General features: G+C 39.9%; 2 protein-coding genes across 7 annotated transcripts in view; one reads left to right on the top strand and one right to left on the bottom strand.

Moving 5' to 3' along the window:
• The first annotated feature begins 5,306 nt into the window (after positions 1–5,306).
• agr1 (anterior gradient 1) lies at positions 5,307–13,223 on the top strand. Its single transcript, XM_080037528.1, has 8 exons — positions 5,307–5,384; positions 7,573–7,697; positions 7,793–7,856; positions 8,371–8,423; positions 9,053–9,129; positions 9,467–9,530; positions 10,390–10,473; positions 11,266–13,223. The coding sequence occupies exons 2-8, from the start codon at positions 7,595–7,597 to the stop codon at positions 11,319–11,321; spliced, it is 501 nt and encodes a 166-aa protein (XP_079893654.1). The 5' UTR covers positions 5,307–5,384; positions 7,573–7,594; the 3' UTR covers positions 11,322–13,223.
• An 8,076-nt stretch (positions 13,224–21,299) lies between these two features.
• The window catches only part of adarb1b (adenosine deaminase RNA specific B1b), a 109,809-nt gene continuing 107,746 nt past the window's right edge, over positions 21,300–23,362 (bottom strand). For all 6 annotated transcript variants that reach the window (XM_080038225.1, XM_080038227.1, XM_080038223.1 and 3 more), the window contains 2 exons: positions 22,640–22,818; positions 21,300–22,204 (listed from right to left, as the gene is read on the bottom strand). In XM_080038225.1, coding sequence (XP_079894351.1) covers positions 22,031–22,204; positions 22,640–22,818 — 353 coding nt within the window. In that variant the 3' untranslated portion in view covers positions 21,300–22,030. The remainder of the gene's footprint in view (positions 22,205–22,639; positions 22,819–23,362) is intronic.

The raw sequence follows: 23,362 nt of genomic DNA, 5'->3' as shown, positions 1-23,362 counted from the left end.
AACTTAGCGTCTCTGTCGACTGGTTGCTATGTCAATATTCTGCAATCCCACAGTGCATCATTGATGAAGACTGCGCCTGCGCCGAGGGCATACGGTTGCTAAGCGCTGCTTGTGTCCATAGCAACAACTAACAATGTACAAAAAACGACAGACAGCTGATAGACAGACAGACAGACAGACAGACAGACAGACAGATATATAGACAGACAGACAGACAGACAGACAGACAGATAGACAGACAGATAGACAGACAGATAGACAGATAGACAGATAGATAGACAGATAGATAGATAGATAGATAGATAGATAGATAGATAGATAGATAGATAGATAGATAGATAGATAGATAGATAGATAGATAGATAGATAGATAGATAGATAGATAGATAGATAGATAGATAGATAGATAGATAGATAGATAGATAGATAGATAGATAGATAGATAGATAGATAGATAGATAGATAGATAGATAGATAGATAGATAGATAGATAGATAGATAGATAGATAGATAGATAGATAGATAGATAGATAGATAGATAGATAGATAGATAGATAGATAGATAGAATACATTGAAAAACAGACATGGAGCGTTGTAAAAGGTTGTTCACCAGAAATGATATCCAGGGGCCGGTTGCACCAACTGGTCTTAACTAAGCCTGGTCGTAACTGCTAAGTAGGGCTTAGCTAAGACCAGGCTTAAGAATGGACCTAACGCCGGTTGCACCAACGGGACTTACGCCTGGTCTTAACTACGCCCGGTCTTAGCCATGCGCGGCCATGTGAATGTTCCATGGAATGCGCATATCACTGCGTTGCTAGGATACCTCATGACGACATGCTATTTTGTTGAGACTGGACATCCAAAATGATGGAGGAAATGAGAAGAGAAATTTCACTTATTCAGAAATAAGAAAACTGATAGAAATAGACCAACAGCGAGAACAAGGCACACTGACTGCAAGCAGTCCAACGAGGCTACTAGTGAGGGGAAAAAAAGCAGCTTGGCGTGTGATTAGGTCTAGGCTACAGACAGCGTTAAAATAGGCCTAAATATTAGGCTACATATAGCGCTATAACCTATCTACTCGGCCCAGGCACGCAGCATGTCTTCCCGTGACCGGGACAAGATTTTACGTTTATAATGCCCCCTGCTTCCCATGCACAGAAAGACGAGAGCCTTCAGTAAAGCGCTGAGGTGCGCACTGATGCGCATTACCAATAGGTTCTCATTAGAAATTCAATCAAAACGTAGGTTTTACAAAATTAATAATAAAAATTGTATTGGAAAACAGAGTTTATGGCCAGTGACGTTGTTTTAACAAAAGCCAAGACATAACTGGTTTATGCGCGCGCAGCACATCGTTTTGTAGGGACTTTTTTCTTGTGCCTATGACTCTCAGCAGCGCTCTCTCTATGACAAAAATGACCAAAAGTTAGAGGAAAGCCCGTTTGTGGGAGAAGATTGGGTGCACACTTCTACATAGGCTTTTACAGTAGCATAGTATTTATTTTTATAACGGATCGTTGCGCACACAGCCTATGTGACGACGAGCCTCCTCCTGTGATGGAGGAGGCTCGTAATTTTTGTGAAGGCTACATTTTTCTTTCTCCCCCTCTCTCTTCCAGCGCACTTGATCCAAGCGCACCGCCACCGTTTATGCCCGTAAAAAGCTAGGTGTACACGGGCCCTTTTATTAAAAAGTAACAAAATCACATTGAGACAACTTAAAGTTGGTAAAGTAGGCTATACAGGTGCCTGTCTGCGTGTTGCCTGACAGCCATCGCCGTATGCAATTAATGCCACAGCGCATCAAGTTAGGCTACTTCAGTGCATTATGCCAACAGCTGAGTCTTTTAACAAGGGATCCATGCAGAGCTGCAGGTGAAGGGATCGCCTCTCCCGATTAACCAGTTAACTTGATGCGCAATGGCAATAATTAAAAAGGAAGAGCAGGTAGGCAGACGCCTGTATGGCGTTTTACACACACACACAGAGACAGAGACAGAGACAGAGAGAGAGAGAGAGAATACGTGCGGCACACCATTTCTTTCCGCGAGCATTACTCATATTCTCTCATACCTTTGCTTTTGTTGACACACAACTGGATGGATTTGATGTTTTTGGTATAAAAACAGCTTAGAATTTTGACTTTAAGCCTGCCCCTGACCAGGCGTAGGATTTACGCCTAGTCTTAGTGAAAAGAACGCTAAGCCCAGTTGGTGCAACCGGCGTAACTGTTAGGTCGGACTTAGAACGCCAAGTTACGACCAGGCGCAGTTAAGACCAGGCTTACGCCCAGTTGGTGCAACCCAGCCCAGGACCTTCCAGGATCCCAACCTGGGTGGACAACCTGGTCAACTAGCTGCTGGAAAGCTACAGGGGGCCGACATAGAGCAAATCAGAACCACTGTTTAAGTGAATGGGGATGGGCTAATAGGGAATTTTTTAAACTTATAGATATCATTATGAAACTTTGCAAGTTGATTACTGACATTAAAACAACAACTTTTTGTATTACAGTATTTTCCAAAAAGTTTGAATAAATATGAAAAATCATCAATATCTTACTAATGATGTGTACATTTGCATAACTGCAAAGCCCCAAAATCTAGATGTTGGACAAAAGCAGAGTCAATTTGTTTTTACATTTTTAAAACAAAACAAGTGTCCAACTGCCTGAAGCTTTTCCTAATCACAGTTCAAATTTGATCAATAACCCATAGAAAATGAATTTTTTACACTGTTTTTTCCAAGGGTATGTCTAGCCGTTTCCTAAAATACCGGAGACTCCAAAAGGACACTTTTGGTCCATAGCACATGAAATGTAACTGTGTAAAAAATGTATTTTCTATGGGTTATTGATCAAATTTGAACTGTGATTAGGAAAGGCTTCAGGCAGTTGGACACTTGTTTTGTTTCCAAAATTTAAAAACAAATTGACTTTGTTTTCTTCCAACATCTAGATTTTGGGGCTTTGCAGATATGCAAATTTACGCATCATTAGTAAGATATTGATGATTTTTCATATTTATTTAAACATTTTCGAAAATACTGTAATACAAAAAGTTTTTGTTTTAATGTTAGTAATCAACTGGCAAAGTTTCATAATGATATCTATAAGTTCAAAAAATTCCCCATTAGCCCATCCCCATTCACCCCCATTCACTTAAACAGTGGTTCTGATTTGCTATGTCGGCCCGCTGTAGCTTTCCAGCAGCTTGTTGACAAGGTTGTCCACCCAGGTGATCGTGGAAGGTCCTAGATGTCATTTTTGGTGAACAACCTTTTACAACGCTCCATGTCCATAAAATCACTTTGCCCCCTGGGTATATGCTACTTCCAAGCATCACAGGGTGCTCGTTGAAGGCAAAGAAGAGGATAGCCTAAGCCAGGGCTATTCAATTAGTTTTGAATGGGGGCCGGTTGGTGGAAATTATCCAAAATGAGGGGCCAGAAAAAAATGCCTAAAATTGATGAGCATCACATCAATAGGCAAGGCAAGGCAAGGCAATTTTATTCATAAAGCACATTTCAGGCACAGGGCCACTCAAGGTGTTTCACAGGGTTAAAATCAAATAAAGAATACAAATACAAAAAAGGAACAGATTTAAAACATGGATAAAAATACAACATTTAAATAAAAGAATTAAAACATTTAAGGTTAAAAGGGAAACAAGAACGTAGCTACATATAGCCTACTGTAAAACACTACAACGACATAGGAGTGCATATATTGTCTTTATTTTATCAAATAGGCCTACAGTTCACCAGTTTATTAAAAAAAAAATCCCTATTTGATTAACATAGGCTGCCTGTTGTTTAAGTGTTTAACAATCTTATCAGTTCAGGAAAACACAATAGGTTAACTCTTCAACAGCTTATCAAAATACATAAAAATAAATGTACTCTAAGTGCAACAGTTTATCAAAATACAGGTAGGCCTAGGTTTACTAAGAGTGCAACAGCTTATCAAAAAACATAGAAATAAATGTAGGTTACTCTAAGTGCAACACCTTACAGTGTTTCACACCCAAAATATGTTTGTCAAGGGGTCACTGTCCAGGGTCATGGGAGGCGCGCGAACATTTTGGCTTTATTTTGCTCAAAGATGCCAATGCACAGTACAGAAATAAACAACTGCTTATTTGAATACAAAAAAACTACAGACACTGACTTTACAGTTGTGCAATTTTGTTTGCTATGTGAAGGTACAAATTTTGTGCATACATGCAAAGTTCTACTGGTGCAATATTATGCAGACACACTAAATACAAATAATGGACCATACACTTACACTGCGGTACAATCGCGCCAGCAAAGCTGCATACACAGAGCAGCTGATAGAGAAACGCTTGGAGACACATGTGCACATATATTTACTGCAGATCACGGCCTTTCGCGCAGTTATTATGACCATGCAAAAGCACACATCGCACGTGCTAGTACATTCATTGTACGTTCATTGTGGGGGATGGTGAGATGGGAGAGGGTGTCGCGGGGGATGGTGTCAGGACTGTCCCTTGGTCTTTCAAAGCGACAGTAGAACTCATTCAGTTCATTTGCAAGTTGCAGGTTGTTGACTGAGTGGGGGGGTTTAGGTTTGTAGTTCGTAATCTGTCTGAGCCCCTTCCAGACAGAACCAGAGTCGTTAGCTGAGAACTGGTGTTGGAGTTTCTCAGAGTAGCCTACTGTTGTTTGGCTTCTCTCACCGCCTTGCTGAAGCTGTAGCCTACTTCGACACCTTAAACCTGTCCCTGTCCCCACTCCTGAACGCATCCTCCTTTTGCAACCTAAGCTGACTGAGTTTGGCTGTGAACCAGGGTTTGTCGTTGTTATAACTCACCCTGGTGCGTGATGGAATACAGCAGTCTTCACAGAAGCTGATGTATGACGTCACAGCCTCTGTGTATTCATCCAGACTATTCGTGGCAGTCCTGAAAACATCCCAGTCTGTACAGTCTAAACAAATACACTTCAAATCAAAAATAGCCTAGGCTACTGCTGATCCCTCCAGCGGTGTGTTGCTTGTGTGTAACTTCATTGACAAGCCTAAAATACTGAACAATCTCCTATGTTAACTTCTGAGTTTGATTTAAATATCTTTGATGCTATAGCCTACACTATGGGATCCATGTTGTAAAAAGTTGGTGTTCGATGACAGCCAGCATGCTATCAATTAGCACTTGTCTTTACTCATAACTGAATTTCAGCAATCTAACAACAGGCAATGTGCGTGTTTCAGTCATTTAATAGACCGGGCAGCACATGACTTTGATTAACCTGTCTGGTGAGTTGAGTGAATAGAAAACTCATCCTACAAAAGACAAGGTAGGCTATAGGAGTGTTTTCAGTCTACAGGTGGTTGCTTCGTGCTGTCAAGGTAAGACACCTAGCCCTCATTGTATAGGCCTATATTACAGTCACTGTTCGTTCATTGTTTATTGTCTAACTATATGCACCTTATTCACCAAGACAAATTCCTTGTTGGTGTAAAACCCTTCTTGGCAATACAATCCTTTCTGATTCTGATTCTGATTCTTCACACAACTTCAGAAACGGACATAGGCTATTTGAAGGACTTTTTATGGCAAAATGATCAACATTTTTTTTTTCATTAGCATGATGCCTCCTTAATTATATAAATAAATAGGACTAGGCAACATAGGACCTATTTTTAATCTTGCTTTTTGAAACTAATGTTTTATTCAGTTGTAGGGCCTATAGGCTGCAGCTTTTTGAATTACAGCTCACAAGCTTGATGGATTGTAGCCTACGGTAGCAGGTTCAATTTTTAGTGTAGATTGTATATGAGGTTAACATTTAACCCTGTGAAACCCAAGCATTGATTTTGTTGATGTAGGATTTTTTTCTCCTTTTTAAAATTGTTTTAGCAAGCCTCTGATCAGGAAAATATATTAAAAAAAAAAAAATTATAATTCCTGAGGATTTTGTGAAAACGTTGCAAAATTGCAACAACGGGTCTTAGTGGTTACAAATTTAGCCCATAAGAACCCGCACCCAGTTCTACTTATAGGAAAAATATGAGGGATGGAACACAGACTGAGTAGACCACATAGAACACATTTCTGATGTTTTCTCATTTTTTTATTTATTTTTTGGAAATTTTAATTTTTTTTTATCCAAAATATTATCCAAAAATCTTTTTTTTAACCCTAATATTACAATGTGTTGTCATTCATTTTTGTTTCGATTTGTTCAAATGTACTTTGAATTTAGCAAAAGAACATATATTAATTCAAAATAAATGAAACACTAAAATTAATTGATTAGCTTATTACCATTTTTGTTATTGTGACAAATACGTCACTCCAAATTTTTTTGACTATTTTGAGGCTCACGGCCCGATGTGACTATGTATACGTAATTTTGGGACATTCAAAGTGTGTGTGACCTGGATGTCACCGTGGGTCCTTATGGGTTAGGGTTAGGGTTAGGGTTAGGGTTGGGGTTGGGTTGGGGTTGGGGTTGGGGTTAGGGTTAGGGTTAGGGTGGGGTTAGGGTTTGGGTTAAAAGGTTCCTTTTTTGGAATGTGGGTTAGGGTTAGAGGGTTAGGGGTAGGGTTGGGTTTAGGGTTAGGGTTAGGGGTAGGGGTAGGGGTAGGGTTAGGGGTTAGGGTTAGAGGGTTAGGGGTTAGGGGTTAGGGTTACCCTTTTTATCTTTTGCAGATCTCACACATGTATATACTGTAAATTATTATACTATAAAGCAACACTGGGATTCAATGGGAGTAATTTTTCAAAACAAAAGTTTTGTATTTGTGTTATAGTTTTAGGCTAAAGTTTAAGGTTATTTAGTTTTATATAAAACTAAATGACTTTAAACCTTAAACTTTAGTGAACTTTAGCTTAAAACACAAATAATACACAATTTACTCATGATAAGTGATTGGGCCTTTTGTTTGGAAAAATGACTCCCATTGAAGCCCAGTGTTGCGTTTTTGCAACATTAAAAGAAATCACTGAAAATCATGTAAATTTAACTTTTTTAGTTTGGTTATTGAAGTAATATGTTACAGAACAACTTTACAATACAGGAAAAAAATATTAAAGGTCAAGTACTTACTTGGAAAATTGTTAAAATTGATCCAACAGAGAGAGCTGGGAGCTCAGTGGGAGTCATCCATGTTGTTTGAATTTGAAATGTTGCTGTTCTTACAATATTAATATTTTCCCGCCGAAATTGGTGATTTGATACATTGTATAGTCTGGAGTGCTGGAATATGTAGTATTTGTGTACATTTAGTCCTGGAAAATGACTACAAAACAGCTTCCAATAGATGTTGCAAATTTACAACAGTGGGTCTCAGAGGAACTCTTTCTTAAATGCTTCTTTGATGTTGCTATTGTAGGCCTATTTACAGCCATTTGAATCTCAGCCTTGCCAAGCTTGTTTGGCGAGTCAGCATTGCAGGTGGAAACTTGAACTGCAGATAGGCCTATATGTCAATCAGCAAATCTTGTGAATGCATTGGGTCAAAAAACCTAGTTGTCCAAGTCAAATATCCCAGTGGAATTCACTCTAATTTAATTGCCGACATTCCACTGTAGTTCTCTGAAAGGATAGGAAGTGATGCTTCTCCGCTGGGTCTTGTTGGCTGTGTTCTTCGGTGTCTGTGCCAGCGCCGGAGAACAGAAAATAAGAAAGAAAACAAAGACTGAGTCCTTGTCAAGAGGTGAGTGATCCTCCTTTTTTTGTCTAGCATGCCAGGCTGTAGTTTACATTTTATGAAAAGAAAGTCCCTAAAGTTTTTTTTTTTTTTCCCTGCAGGATGGGGAGATAAAATGAGTTGGGTCAAAACTTATGAAGATGGCCTGGCCAAGATGGTGGAAAGGTAAGATGCTACACCTTGAAAAAAGACTTAAATATTTAGATATGAGTTTTCTGAACTTTGTGAGTTTGATGCCCTGTATTTCTATTATATAGCTGTATACAAAACCCATGGTATGCATGTGCATTACTAGTATCCCCTCGTCACACAGAAAGCAGAGACTTGTTGTTGTTGCTTTCTAAATATGGATACATATAGGCTATTGGAAGATTATTTGAAAGTTGTCTTAGCTACGCTTTCAATAAACACTATGGGATTCTTCATTCATATATCATATTGTTAAATCATATTATTTATCTTTGAATACCATACCATGTTAAAAAAGTTTAAACAATACTGTTGACCTTTTAACGCAGAACCACATTCCCTTCTAGATTAGTCTACTAGTAAAATATGGCAACTCCGTTTTTAAAGGTGCAATTATAGGTGCCAGGCTGCATTCACACACCCATCATTGTGCTTATTGTGTTGAGGAATGTGTGAGTGAGTTGTTTCTCTTTGGTTCTCGTTCTCACAGTGGCAAGCCTCTCATGGTGATACATCATCTGGTGGACTGCCCACACTCTGAAGGTATATATACTGCAGTCATTCTGCTTCAATACGGCTGGAAGATGTTGAATGTTAGAATATACTATAGGCTTACACCCTCCTTCTAACTCACAATCCTTAATACCTGCCAAACAGGTAATGAAGAAAGGGCTAGTGGTATATCCATTAATCACCCAGCTGGTTTCCAGGAAGTAAACTCAATGGAAGTCTCCGCTGGATTTTTTCTAAACACATAAACTATAAAGCCCACCTACAGGGCAAACTCTGTCTTAATGTCAGGTCTGAGGAAAACAGCAGAATATTTTACAGCCTGCCTTCGAAATCCTGAGCATATCAGTACTTCATTTCAATGTAAATTACTTCTGTAATTGATTGCTTTTATATCTTATTACATTGTGTAATCTCTGGCAAGAAAAACTAGACATGTATTTTCTGCAAAGCTGTTTCTAACTTGCATGGCACCCTGTGTGTCTGTTATGAGCACAGTCTATGATAACTAAAACAATTCTGACCACATAAGCAACTAAGCACTTGTGCTCCATTTTTAATTCTTTATGTGGGTTGCGACTGCATACATTATTTCGGGGGCATACCAAGTATTGCTATAAAGATGACTCTAAAGTCTGGTTTTCTTTCAAATCTCATTTCAGCGCTGAAGAAGGCATTTGCTGCTGATAAATCCATCCAGAAAATGGCCAAAGAGGATTTCATCATGCTCAACTTGGTGGTGAGTCAATGGGATGTTTAAGGGGAAACCTTGTCGACAGCATTAAACAGTGTACACATGTAGAAATAGCAGCACGTAGGGAACAATGTTGAGCCATATATAGAAGCACTAGCTACTAGCATCATTGTAACTTCATTTGGTAAGAATTTTAAAAGTTTCTGTGTAAACTATAGTCAACTAAAACTGCAATGTCAATTAGTCATATATCTACTGGTGAATTGCGGACACTTTAAAGGTATCTGGCATGATTAAATATTTAATATGATTAGCTAAAAAAAAGATTACATCCACAGGTAACCATCTCTTAAATACTTTCTATGTGTTTTTTTTTTTACAGGAAGAGACCACGGATAAGAACATGGCCCCAGATGGCCACTATGTACCCAGAATCCTCTTTGTTGGTAAATATTCAGAGCATTTCTTTTTAATAATCGGACAGTCAATTGAAACTACTATATGTATATCCCTGAAGGCCCTTTGAGTTTCTATAAGACTTGATCAAGCAGCAAAACTTACTCACTCTCCTCTGACTTTCTTTACACTCTGGCACCATTCTTCCTTATAATAAGCCCAGCACAACTCCACCCTAAATAATGTTGCATAATCCTTTTGTAGAATAAGGATTGGAGCATAACAGATGGCATAGATATTGCTCTGATGAAAAGAAAAGAAACAAAGGCCAACTGACTCAGTAGTTCTTAATGATGGTGTGGGAGATGTGCCGGGGGAATCTAGGATGAGAGATTCTGCTTTTCACTTAGTCCTCCACTGTCTGCACGATACCACCACACTGACACCTGTCATCTGTTGACATGTCATCACAATTCACCGCTTGCTCTGCCTCTTTATCTCTCCATACCCTGCGTTCCAAATCACATACTTTTTCTTTTTACTACACTACATACTAAAGTACAGAAAAGTTTAAGAGCAACAGGAGAGAGAAAAAAATCTGATAAGGAAGATTTTATTTTGATTATGTGGAGAAATGTCAAGAATAAAGACGAATACTCCAAAATGCTATTGGAGTTAGTGGGGGCATTTATGTAGTTTCAGCATACTACAATTGATATGCATGTATTGGGACACCCTAAATCTTTTTCTGGCGTACTAAATAGTAGGGAAGTATGGGGATTGGAACGCAGGGAACGTTTCACTACTAGTTGCTTATAATGAGTGTTGCAGAAAAGACAAGCTGTTAACCAAGATGTTGCTGCACCGCAACCATTATTCTAATCAGATGTCTATTTTTCTTTTCTGCAGATCCATCCAAGACTGTGCGCCGAGACATCGTGGGAAAGTACAGCAGCAACTACTACACCTATGAGCCCAAGGACATGGCAATATGTGAGTGAATGTCCACTCTCTGTAATGACAGTGTGGGGGGAGGGAGAGGGTCACCTGTCAGCAGTGTGAAGACAGACTGCATGAGCCCCTGCACTTATTTAACCCTCACCGTCCTCCCTCAGTATTGTGACAGCCATGACAGACCCTGCGTTCCAAATCACATACTTTTTCTTTTTACTACACTACATACTAAAGTACAGAAGAGTTTTAGGGCCACGGGAGAGAAAAAATAAGATAAGGAAGTTTTTTTTTCATTATGTCGAGAAAAGTCAAGAATAAAGACGAATACTCCAAAATGCTATTGGAGTTAGTGGGGTATTTATATATTTTCAGCATAGTACAATTGACCTGCATGTATTGGGACATCCTAAACCTTTTCCGGCATACTAAAATAGTATGGAAGTATGGGGATTGGAACGCAGGGAAAGTGTTTTTGGATGTTTAAGGATTCAGCATGAGGGCCATGAAATACAGACTGCATTTCAACACATGGCCAATGTGTAGATTGATGTTTTTAGTCACAGGCAAAGAAAAAACAAGGTTTTTTTTAAAGGTTCTGATAAACCACAATTAACTCAAAAAACAGGGGAAAAGAGACAAATGCAACGCTGCACTAGCACATATTGGAACTTCAGGATCTAGCAACGATTGGAATACATAATAATCTTGCGTTGGATTTTGTTTTCAGCCATACTTGATTGGCCATTTTTTTTGCAGTGAGCCTGTTGTTGGTAAGGAAAAAACTATTCATGGTCATCATTCTTATCTGTCCTCTTTCATTTCTTCCAACAGTGGGCAAGAACATGAAGAAAGCCAAAACCCTGTTGAACGTGAAACATGAACTCTAACATGGCTCTGTGATGTGGGGTCTGACTTCTCTACATCTTCCAGTCATGCTGGGATCCCCGCTCAGTCATCCACACTAACATGTGTACATGCTGTCCAGAGCTCAATAAAACTGAAATAAATGTGTAAATTTTTTAGTTGAAGCCATAGTCATTGTGATATACTCGGATTCGGCTCTCATTCAAGACGCTTCACTTAATAGCTTGTAGCTGTTTAGTATCGGTAATATTCAAATCTATTTGATCATTTAAACTTTTTAAAGACATGAAAAGCAGATATTATTTCTTTTCCGTTTTTTCCTTCAACTCATTAACATAATATTGTTTGTGAGAGTATTCAGCTAACGAGAAAAAAGCTGGCTTTCAATACTAATAAGGGAATAAGTAGGCTATTATAAGAAATCAGGGTATAGGTATTCAAAAGAAACTGAAAATGAGAAAAGAATAATGTACACAAGTTCAGAGAAGATGTAATGAGTAACATCTCACATAGATGTGTGTTTTAACCACTAGGTGGCGGTATAAGATAGAAGTCCAAGGACCTCTGAGTCTTCCCACTGAAATCATATTTGTACTAATTGTTATAGTGCATGCTAATTGGGTGAATCAGGTTAACAAAGCATGTATCTGAACGATCTGCTGTATGTTTTCCAAACATGGATGGGCTTCTCTTTTCAAAGCTTGGATAACAGGATTATGTTTTGGCACATTACATCAAGTCCTTATTCCATGTACAGTGCTGCTTGAAAGTATGTGAACCCCTTGAGCCTTTTGGAATTTTATTTAGTTCAACCTTTAATCATTAAATTTTATCAATAACAGTATTTTTTATATGAAATAACAGATGTTTGTTTTTCAGTTCAACATTTTTCTTTTTCGGAAATGAATTGTTAAAACAGTTAAAACAAATGATTTGTCAACTTTCGTATGTGCAAAAAGTTTGTGAACCCTGAGCTGCTTTGCTTAAAATCGAGCAAGTAAACACAATCAGCTTGGCCTAATTTAGTGGTGAAATGGACCAAATGTAATGAGAGATCTTTAGGGAAGAAATTGGGCAGCACTATATAAAGGTGCTGGTTACATCTCAGAACACATGCATTTGGTCTCAGATTCATCTGGGCTTTTCTTGTTAAACGTTTCTCAATGACTACTGCAAAAAAATACCATTTCCAACCAACTTGGGCCCATACAGAATGGGACCGTGCTGCATTGCCACTAATAGACCAGATGCCATTTTCTGCTGTTATATGGCTAGGATTAATGAGCTGTTTTTAATTGTTATGGTTCCACTGCAGTGAGCATTCCTGTGTATTCGCCTTTTTAGATATATATATAAAAACAGTTAAGCTGAGTGGAATAGATGTAAATAGGTAACTACTGTATTCGGTTCACTTTTGAAAGTGTTAGCATCCACATACATCCTTATTATAACTAATTAGGTGCGTTCTGAAAACTTTTTTTTTCTTCATTTCTTTGAATTCAGAGATAAAAACTGAAAACAATGCGATATAAATGGGTCAGTAAGTTCCATTCCTCAACACTATTTCCTCCATAACATCTACTAAAGAGATTGATCATTGACAAACTATAAAATGATTCACATTTCTGCTGCACTTTTTTCCTCATGTCTCACAGTCAGTGCAGACATCTGAGACCATTGCGTCCCCGCATTTCTCTCATGTATTTCAGATGCGTGTCTTCCAGACAGACCCAAGATGATTCGTCAGACACTCTTGAGATTTTCAAACTATTTCCCCCATTCTCTTTTCAAAAATGCTTTCATAGGCTTCCCTCCTGGGTTCAAAACAAATGTGTTTTTTTACTCAGACTTTCGGGGCCTGACAATTCCCTGTCTGGCTCATCGCAGTCAGTGCTGTTTCAGTGAAATAAATAATGGTTCTAAAATGCTTTCCAACATTCCATCCATTGTCATATTCATTCCTAAAATCTTGAACTATTCATTAACAGAAGCAGCATTGAGCACCTTATTCCTAGTCCCATGATACCTTTAAAAACAAAGGGACAAAAATCCATTTTGGTTTCAGTTTATGTAAGTCACAAATTGAGTTTAGCTTCATCGGTGTTGCAAACAGTACAGTTAAGTTTGTTAGAAAGTCACGTCTACAGGTAACTCTCACATCCCTCCGTAGAAGAGGGCAGAGGAATGACACACACACACATAAACACACAAACACACACAAGTCCAAGTTCTTCAGTTTGACTTTGGTGCCTTCTGTGACAAGGGCACTGGGCTATTAGTCCTCGTTTGCACACTGCTTGGACAATTTGGCTATTCAAATAGAGTCCGCTTACTGGAAAAACAGCTCCTTAATGAAGAGGTGGGCCCGGTAATATGCCATAAATCTATTTTTTTATTCTTCCCACACACCGATAAATACACACCGCCTGCATGCATACTATTATGTACACCTACGTTTATGCACTCATGAACCCAATCTTAAACTCATTGGTCTGCACACACAAACACTCACTCCCTGCGCACATTCACAAGGGAAGACTGATATTATAATGTGTCCTGGAGGAAACTGGTAGCAATTTTCGCCACGTAAAAATCAAAAAGGTCAAAATGCAAATGTCAGCTTTTTCCTTCCGCCTGCTGTTTTAATTATTCTGTCAGGTTCAAAGAGTCTTCATCAGAAGGGAGTCTGCCCTGACAAAGGAAGGCCTGAGCTCACAGATAAACCCAATCTGCATCTGCCTTTGACACTTTATTCTCCCCATGCTCAGCCTATCTACACTCGTCTCTCTCTCTCACACACACACACACACACACACACACACACACACACACACACACACACACACACACACACACACACACACACACACACACACACACACACACACACACACACACACACACACACACAAAAATCAGTGCGAGCAAGGTGTCAACGAGATGGTTTAGCAATTAGCCGCTGACTGTGGATGTGGAGTCACTGTAGGATGTCTTCTTGCTTAGCTGTTATTGAGCACTCTGTTTGATACACCAGTATTGTTCAAATCAAACAGAATGGAGCTTGATACTCCAAGATGAAGGCCACCACACAGCCTAAAAGCATTTCAGCCATATTAGATATCTTCTTTGAACTGCAAAATACGAAAAAACATCTTCGACTAAAGACTGCCCACGAATTCAGTGAAATCCACTGCACAACAGATTCCCAATGGTCTTCAACCAAACAATAAGGAGGACATGTTTTTTTTTTTTTTTTTTTTTTTTTTTTAGTATGCAACAACCAAACTGCACCATCTTTAAATACATCTTCAGAAAGAAAAAAACATTATCAAAATAACCAATGTTGGAAAGCCACATGGGCTGTGATGGCAAGTGTTCCTTCTCTTATATCTTAACATGTGCAACTTACTGTATTTTGGGAATTGTTTCAAAATCACTATTTATTAAAATGTAACCACTACTGTCCTAAAGGAGAATTAATTTTTTTCAACTGTCAAAAAATACTGTGTTATGTTGATATGATGGCAGGGACCTCAGGTGTGGAAGTTGCTGCTGTCTGCCCCACTGCAGTTCATGTCCCTCTCTCACTTTGTGGCAGGGCGCCGCGCAATCCATCTGTGCTCGACCACATTATCCCTGCGTTCAGAATTGCATACTTTCTACTATTTAGTATGGTAGAAAAAAGATTTAGGATGTCCCGATTCTTGTGACCAGATTTAGGATGGTTAGAAAGACCCGGGTGTCTACTATATCCGGCCAAGATTTATTGTGTTGAAAACAGCATCCTATTTGGGTGATTCTGACCCATTAAACCTGAAGTGACGCCAAATCAATGGAGCCTCCATATGAAAACAAACGGGGATGCGACGGATGTAAAAACAAGAGGCAAGATCAAGGCGCGATGTTATGATGAATTAAATAAGTAAAAGTATGTCCCAATAGTATACATACTGCATCCTAACTAGATTATTTTTATCGTCGGATGTAGTATGTAGAATAGAAAAAAGAAAGAGTATGCGATTCGGAACGCAGGGTCTGTCTGCCTATTTTATGAAGACTTTTCGACTGAAACCTTTAGAGACGAGATAAAACTTGTAAAGCTACAGAAGGCCTAGCTCCAACTTTCTACAAAGTTCTCTCTCAGCAAACCTATCGTGGCATGTTTGGAAGTAGGTCTGCCAACCCCAAGATACATGGGGATCAGGATTCCATGTTGTTGTTTACCAGTACACTGTGGGACATCTTTACACAGATGTTTTTTGCGTCCTAGTTAGGCAAGTTTCATCTTCTAACAGTCAACATAATCCACTGTCTGCTCATATTGTGAAGCAAGTTTCCCCTCGTTGGTGAATGTTGATTTTCTTTTTCCATTTCACACAACACACTGCTACCTGACTCTCTTCCCTCATCTCTCAGTGACAATGTTGATGCTATCTGTAAACTCACACGCATACGCACGCACACGCACACACACACACACACACACTAGCAAGGTCAGAGAGGTAGGCTACTCTATGCCGGTGAATAACAGGAGGCTGGTGGCGGCCGAGGTGGAGAGTGGTCTTTGCCATGTGATTCGCCACATACATCAACTCTGTTGAGCAGAAAATTGAAATGGAAATTCGGGGCCTTGAACGAGTGTGACTCCCATTTACCCCCGGACCAGAGCTAATGACATGTCATTTCTCTCAGGGGCACGAGCGGCTGCCCTCGCTCTCACACCGGCCGGGCCGCATTGTAATCCTTTTCTGTAGCTACTGTAACCATTAACATATGTTTCAATTCCATATTAGTATACAGTCAGTGTGTTTCTGTTTGACTGAAATGCTAGTGACCATTTTGTTTACAGTTAAGCTGGATTCTGGTGTTGAATTACAGTACACCAAGTCTTCCAGGAGGGTCTAAATCGTGTGAATGGTTTAAAGATGTATTGAAATATGCTCATTAAAATATGGTTGGACAGTTTACAGATTGGCATATTATCGTGTGTGGAAGATAGTGAACATCATTCATTAGGTGTTTCGGACCGGGGTGTACTTCATATTTTATTCAAATTTGCTAGTACACCATCATCAGAATAATAATGATTCAAGGAAGTTGTTTCATATATATTTATAAGAACAACTTTGAGATTTACCCACGTTTGCTACACTCGCGTCAAGTAATTTTACAAGCCAGTGAGATATTTGACACCAATACTTCACCTTTAATGCGCATGGCTGTTGGCTACAGTATAGGCTACAGCATGTGTGTAAAATGTAGGACTTGAATATTGATGGATGTGATTACATTAATGTTTATGTAAAGAGGAGCATGGCTGAGAACACTTAGCAGATGGGTTTTGAATGATTGAAGAGCAGAGTTCCTTACATGTCTGCGTTGCTTTCCTCCTTATATTACTGCTTCGAATCAGCTTTCATCAAGTCATGGAATCATGAACACATGGGCTCATGGCAAAGCGTGTGGTGTGATTTATTATTGATCTGGTGGTTGTATCAGCTGGGACAATGAACAGACACACACACACACACACACACACACACACACACACACACACACACACACACACCGCACTTTGGAAAATATTCTCTATCTATATTCTCCATTCTCTATATTCCAGACTATTTATACAAGATCTTCCTTTATTGACTATACGTTTGAGGGTTGCTTGAAGGCAGGTGTTAGGGATGCATTGCCGTGATAGAGTAGAAGGCCAGTTGAAATTCCGAGTCAATATTATTACATTTGATGTACACCTTTTCTCTCAGAGAAACAATTATATATATTTGTGTCATTATGTTTTTTTGACCACCCTTAAACTGACATTGAGTGTGAAACAGATATCATTTGAGACACACACACACACACACACACACACACACACACACACACACACACACACACACACACACACACACACACACACACACACACACACACACACACACACACACACACACACACACACACACACACACACACACACACACACACACACACACACACACACACACACACACCAGCAACTCGATGACATGATAAGAATCTGTGTGAGAGTTAAAGATTTAAACCAGTAGTGGAATGCATTACCAGTTCCTTCTGACTAATTCAACATCACCTTGAGTCTGATTGACACCAAACATGTTTTGGTATCTGCCAAGCTGTTCTGCTCAGCATGCGAAATAGGCAACTCTACTCAACGTGGAATTTGTCAACTACAAGAAAATGACTCATAATATATACAGTAGTTGCTTTACATTTCAGGGTGATCACTATTTATAATAAAATTATATATATACCAATGTTTTATTTAAGAGTAAGGAGGTCCTGAAGGCATTGATAAAGATGAAGACGATGCATTTAAATATTGTTGAGGATAAGTTTCTTTGCAGAAATGCCTGCAACAACAGAGATCTTCAGTAACAGTCTTCTGCTCCAGTCAAACAGGTGTGACAGGTGACATAATGCATTACAACCATTCTGCTCATTCCTACAGTGCACATCATGATTCACTAATGCTAGAAATGCCCAGTATACAGTACGTACAATAAGCATGCAGGATCACTGTTGCACTAAAGCCACATTACCTTTTGTACCTTTATGCACAACCCACACTGGCAACGTTGTTGATCAAACCCATTACTTGCCCTTCATTATGCACATGCACAAGGACATTCAATGGTGTTTCCATTTTATGCTATCCTAATAAGTAAGTAGTTTTACTCTGCTACATATACCTAACCGCTTTAACTACTGGTAGTTATCTCTAGTTGAGAGTGTTATATCCCAGCAGTGTCTACTAGAACTTTTACTATAGTTTTGTGTTTAAATTGTTGCTTTTATGTGTCTATTTGATGTTTTGGATGTAATGTATTTTACTGTACAGCACTTTGGTCCGTCACAGCTGTTATAAATGTGCTATGTAAATAAAGTTGACTTGGACTAGTGTTCAGAATAAATGTTTACATACAAAACATTGGATTAGTTATACAAATGCAAGACATTGTTGAAACTTCAACTAGCCTCGTCTTGTCAGATTTCACATCTGGGAGTGGTTCAAACACTACAGAAAATGTCAAATCTCTTTCCTATACGCCATCATCTCACTCCCCAGATTCATCTTTTGACCCTTGTGGAGAGGCCTGACAGCAGCTACGTGGATCAAACTGCTTAACTGTATATAAACCCGCTGGTAAAAAAAGGGACTCATAAAGGATTTATCTGACTGGAAAAGTTCTTTTTTTTTTGTTCCCCCCGTAAAGTTGTTAGACAGACGCACAGAGACAACCACACAAAGAATTCCAACCATGTGCAAAAGTAAACTAAGAACTCTTTTATTCTTTTTTTGTTCATTTTTTTCATATATCTATCCCTAGCTTCTTTTTTTTTTCTTTTTCTACTGGAGTCCTTTAAAAGTTTGTCATCATGCTAGGTGCAGCTTCAGTGTCGGTAGTACATGCAAGGTTTGTGGATTTTTGTCGGTGGACACACATCAGACAACTGGGGAGAGAGCGGGGGAGCCCAGAGTGGAAAAAAACACAGAGCACTCTGGACACAAAGGGTTAAGAAGAAGAAGAAGAAGAAGAAGAAGCAGTTTGGGTTTTCTTGCAGTGATAGTTTCCATCCAATCCATAAACGGGGACGGTTTCATATCATGACATCATCAGTTGACATCTTTAGTGCAGTCAAAAGAAAAACTAAACACAAGAAGCAGGCAGTCTTTAGGGGGGGAATATACAAACAATAAAAATAGACAGCTTTGGAGAAAGAGAGTGAATAGGACAGGAGCAAAACAAAGAGTGGAGGAGTAGGGGGGAGAGGGGGACTTAATTCAGACTCCTGTTTGTGGTAGGGGGACATTAAAGGGGACATCAGGAGTATTGCTTGTGACTTTGGTCTGGGTCTAGTTGAAAGGGGGCGCTGTGGTTACTATTCAATAAAAACATTTTTTTAAACCAAATTTCAAAGTTACCACCTTCAGGTCGAATCAGCTAGATTTCCCCCTTTCCTGCCTTTATAATACGGACTCATAAAACAACCAGATATACAGTAAAAAAAAAAGTACATACATGACATCACACGTGCCAGCTTGTGGATGCCACTTTTAGCTGAGGCACCTCCTTACAGTGCATATATATTATTTTTTTAAACATTGGTGGCTACGATGGGGATGAAGCCTGTTAACCCCCGGCAGTGTTAGTGCCATGCTTTATGGTGCCCAGTGAGTCAGAGAACCACAAACACTCAGGGACATTAACATCTTCACAGTTCCAGCAACAGGGAGAGAGTCAGCACGGCTTTTTTAAGGATGGGATGAACTGATTGTAACAGGGAACAGAGTTTGTCATTTGTGTGGTTCCTCATATATATAAATATATATATACTGTATATATACACACAGGACTACTATACAGCAGCAGTAATGGCTGCGGGTCACAATATACAGTACACGTGGCCACCGACAGCTACAGATGCACTGAAATAGCCTGACGACTCAATTTTCCCCTCATAAAGAATGGAATACATCTTCTTTTTGTACAAATCAGAAGTACATTGTTCAGAGGATTTACGGAAAAAGACGGTAAAGGGTTGTCGGGGCAGAATCACACATGGACATTATCATCTTTGGTGAAGATTCTGCAGAGTATGCTTTAAGATGTCACACACACACACACACACACACACACACACACACACACACACACACACACACACACACACACACACACACACACACACACACACACACACACACACACACACACACACACACACACACACACACACACACACATTTTGTTTTAAGTCACTTTTGGGGACTTTACGTAGACTTACATTCATTTCCTGGAGACTTACCCATACCATAACTAGTAGCCTACATGCCTAAAGCTAACGCTAACCCAACCCTAAGTACTGACCCAAAAAAGCAGTGTTTCACTAAGTGGGGACATGGCTTTCGTCCCCAGTTGCACCAGTGTCCCCAGTCAACTGGTCTTAAGTCTTGTGTAGGTCCCCAAAAGTCACCTCATTCCGAACACACACACACACACAGCCTACAGCTAGGAAAAGGAAGTCACTGCAGTTACTTGGAAATCGGTCCTCATTTTACAAAAGTCAAACACGAGGACATTCATGCATTAGGAGTGTAAAGGTGGCAGGACAGATCATGGGGGGGCCTGCTTGAACCACGCAGCTCACGTGTTTCTGGACATGTACAATGTGACATCACACTGACTGCGATACATAGGTTTGTAGTCTAGTGGTATAGTTGTCCATACAGGAAATGCATGTTACTTTCCCTTGTTCCCGTGGGTGTTTCCAAAGAGAGTAATGTGGCGGGAGCATGTAAGTGTAACTTAATGTACAAGTACTATAGACCATGCTTCCGTGTTTCAAATGACAGCTACCATGGATCCCTGCCACACATTTCCATAGTAACATGATCTGAGAGGTCTGTTTCATGCTGTCGCTTATATCCCCAACACGCAAATGCCCAATCTTAAGGAAAAAAATTAAATAAAACAAAAAACAAAACACCACAAGAAATATCTAGAAAATAGAGACTAAGATTCAAAGCTGCCTGTGGAGGAATATGCTGGCATTCATTCAAAATCATTCACTGAGGGCCGCTCTCCATCACTACAGCTTTTTTTTTTCTGCTCTGTAGTTCCTCCCAGTTCAGTTCCCATGCAAAGCCATGGCTGAGATCAAGGAAAAAAATACAAGGTGCAGCGCCTCCCCCAAAAGCTCATCCCAGGACCCAGGCAAAAGGGAAGGGGGGGAGTCAAAAGGGTCTTAAGAGGGGCAAGGGGGCTCAGATGCTCTCAACATGCCCCCACTCCCCATTTCCCCAAGTTTCAAGTATGAAATGACATAAAATAACACACAACATATGCATGGATGAACGAAAGACATGAGAAAAATGGAGTGAATTGCTCAGACACCTGTCCTGCATATGTGTGTGTCAGTCAGTCAATCAATCAGGACCACACTGCTTTGTAACATGGTCATCTTTAATACAGGGGCTAAGAACATGTAAGGAATGGACCAAATAACATACGTTAATCGTTACATTATTTCACCTTCTCTTCCTTCTCAGTACTAGATTTACACCCTGAAGTTGTATGCATCTTTAAATTAAAAGTTCGTCATGATCATTCGTTTTGCTAGCGAGTAGCCTACTCTATATTTCTATATCTTATTTCATTTTCTAAGTTCATACCCATGGGTTCTAATTAACAAAAGATCCTGTAAGTCCAAGCTACGTTTCATCCTAAACTGGCTACACTCATGATCAAGAAAATATATACAAAACTTAGGTTTTTTTCATTTCATCTTTCACATCTATGATTAAATCAACTCAGCAGTGTATAAAAAAAAACATGATTCCAGTTTTAAAACAAAAAAAAAACAAGTAGATGGAAAAATAAAAACATTGTTAAAATCAACATTAAAAAGGAAACACAAGATGAGGAGAGACATGGTGAAGCTGAGCCCCTCTGAGGAATGACAATGATGATTAATGGATGCTTTGTGAAAACTACGCACGTTTCATTTCCACCAGTACAAAGTGCACGTGCGTGCCGGCACATGGGGACGGAGGTAAGTGTCTCTGTGGGCTGGTTGTTAACACGGGGGTCTCTCTTGTTTTCAGGGCCTGGGTTCAGGGGGTAGGGGGGAAGTAGTAGGGGGGAGGAAGGGATTTAGAAATCTCCTTGGTCCCTTGACTCTCTCAGCTGAGGGTGAACTGGTCTTGCTCAATGGGCTTTTTGACCCAGGCGCCCAGCCCTGCCTTGTGGAAGGCTTTGATGAGCGCCAGCTTGGCAGAGTGGTACTCTGTGGCTGCCTGCTTGGCGTCGTGGTACGAGCTGGGCTTGAACATCTTGATCCACAAGATGGATGAGAGCTGAAAAGGGAGAGAGAAAGAAATGTAAGTGAGTAGGTTATAACCGCAACGTTGCCAGATCCACTCCAGCCGCGACCTTTATTGCATGTTGCACTCCATCTTTTTCCAAATGTTTCTTTTATGATTGTAATCTGTCTCCATCTAATAAAAGCACAAAAAAATAATAACTCAAATAACCCAAACAACCTAACAGAAGAAAACAAAAACTACATTTAAAAATCAGAAAGTCAGCACGTAAATGATATGAGCAAGAGTGATTCTCCTCGCTCAGATGTTAGAATTTGTCTTCCAGTCTCACTTGTTAATGTTTCAGCTCTGTATGTGGACTGGGAACCAATCAGTATGAACCTCCTGAAACTCAAAGTCCTTAGTGATTCCATACATGTGCCCTAGCTCTTTTCCCCCCCCAGAAACCAGCGGGTGCAGTAGACCTACCTTGGAGTGTAGGCGCACCCAGCGGCTGTAGAGGGCGTGCTTGCAGAGGCGAGAGGCGCGTCCCATGTCGTCCTTGCCCGTGGTGGCGTTGATGACCTCCAGGGCCTGGTCCCCCACTGTCCAGTTCACGCTGAAGTTAGGGGCTTTGCCCGGCTGCCTGGCCTCTGCGTTACTTATACCTGCAATCCAAAAACAACAAGGGGTCAAAGACAGAGCAGCAGACATTGTCCATGTCCAAAGAAAACCCAAGTGTCTCTAAATGCAACGACTTTTCTTAAAATGACTTTAAGTATTCCTTTGTGGGTTTGAGGATAATCTGCCACTTCTTAAGATAACATTAAGATAAATAAACAATGTAAAAACTCATTGAAAACCAGCTTGTGAAGGGTTCACACAGGAAGGTACCCCCCCCCCCCCCCACCACCCTGTCAGCTCCGTCATATGGATGTATTAAACAATGGGTAAACAAGTATTCAGACCCGGCAGCCCATTCCTTCAAATGACAGCTGCTCCCACAGATCTAATATCTTGAAAGAGCAAGCTTTCTTCTCATTGCTTCTTTTGTTTTGTTATCCTACTGAGTGAAGAGAAAATACAATCCACCCAGAGGGTTTTCTTGAGGTCAGAGCCAGCTCTCTTCTTCTAGCACTCCACGGGGCACCGGCCTACGCTGTATGTGAAGCATAAATGGGAGATATATGGATGCCATAAATCCTGGTGGCT

The sequence above is a fragment of the Ammodytes marinus genome (assembly GCF_949987685.1).
Source record: "Ammodytes marinus genome assembly, chromosome: 12".
Classification (NCBI taxonomy): domain Eukaryota; kingdom Metazoa; phylum Chordata; class Actinopteri; order Uranoscopiformes; family Ammodytidae; genus Ammodytes; species Ammodytes marinus.
Note: the sequence above shows the minus strand (reverse complement) of the source record. Positions and strands in the feature narration are given on the sequence as shown.

Coding starts and splice junctions, on each gene's coding strand:
- agr1 (XM_080037528.1), top strand. CDS start 7,595: ATGCTTCTCCGCTGGGTCTTGTTGGCTGTGTTCTTCGGTGTCTGTGCC. Junction 8,424..9,052: donor GGACTGCCCACACTCTGAAG/GTATATATACTG, acceptor ATCTCATTTCAG/CGCTGAAGAAGGCATTTGCT. Junction 9,130..9,466: donor TCATCATGCTCAACTTGGTG/GTGAGTCAATGG, acceptor TTTTTTTTACAG/GAAGAGACCACGGATAAGAA.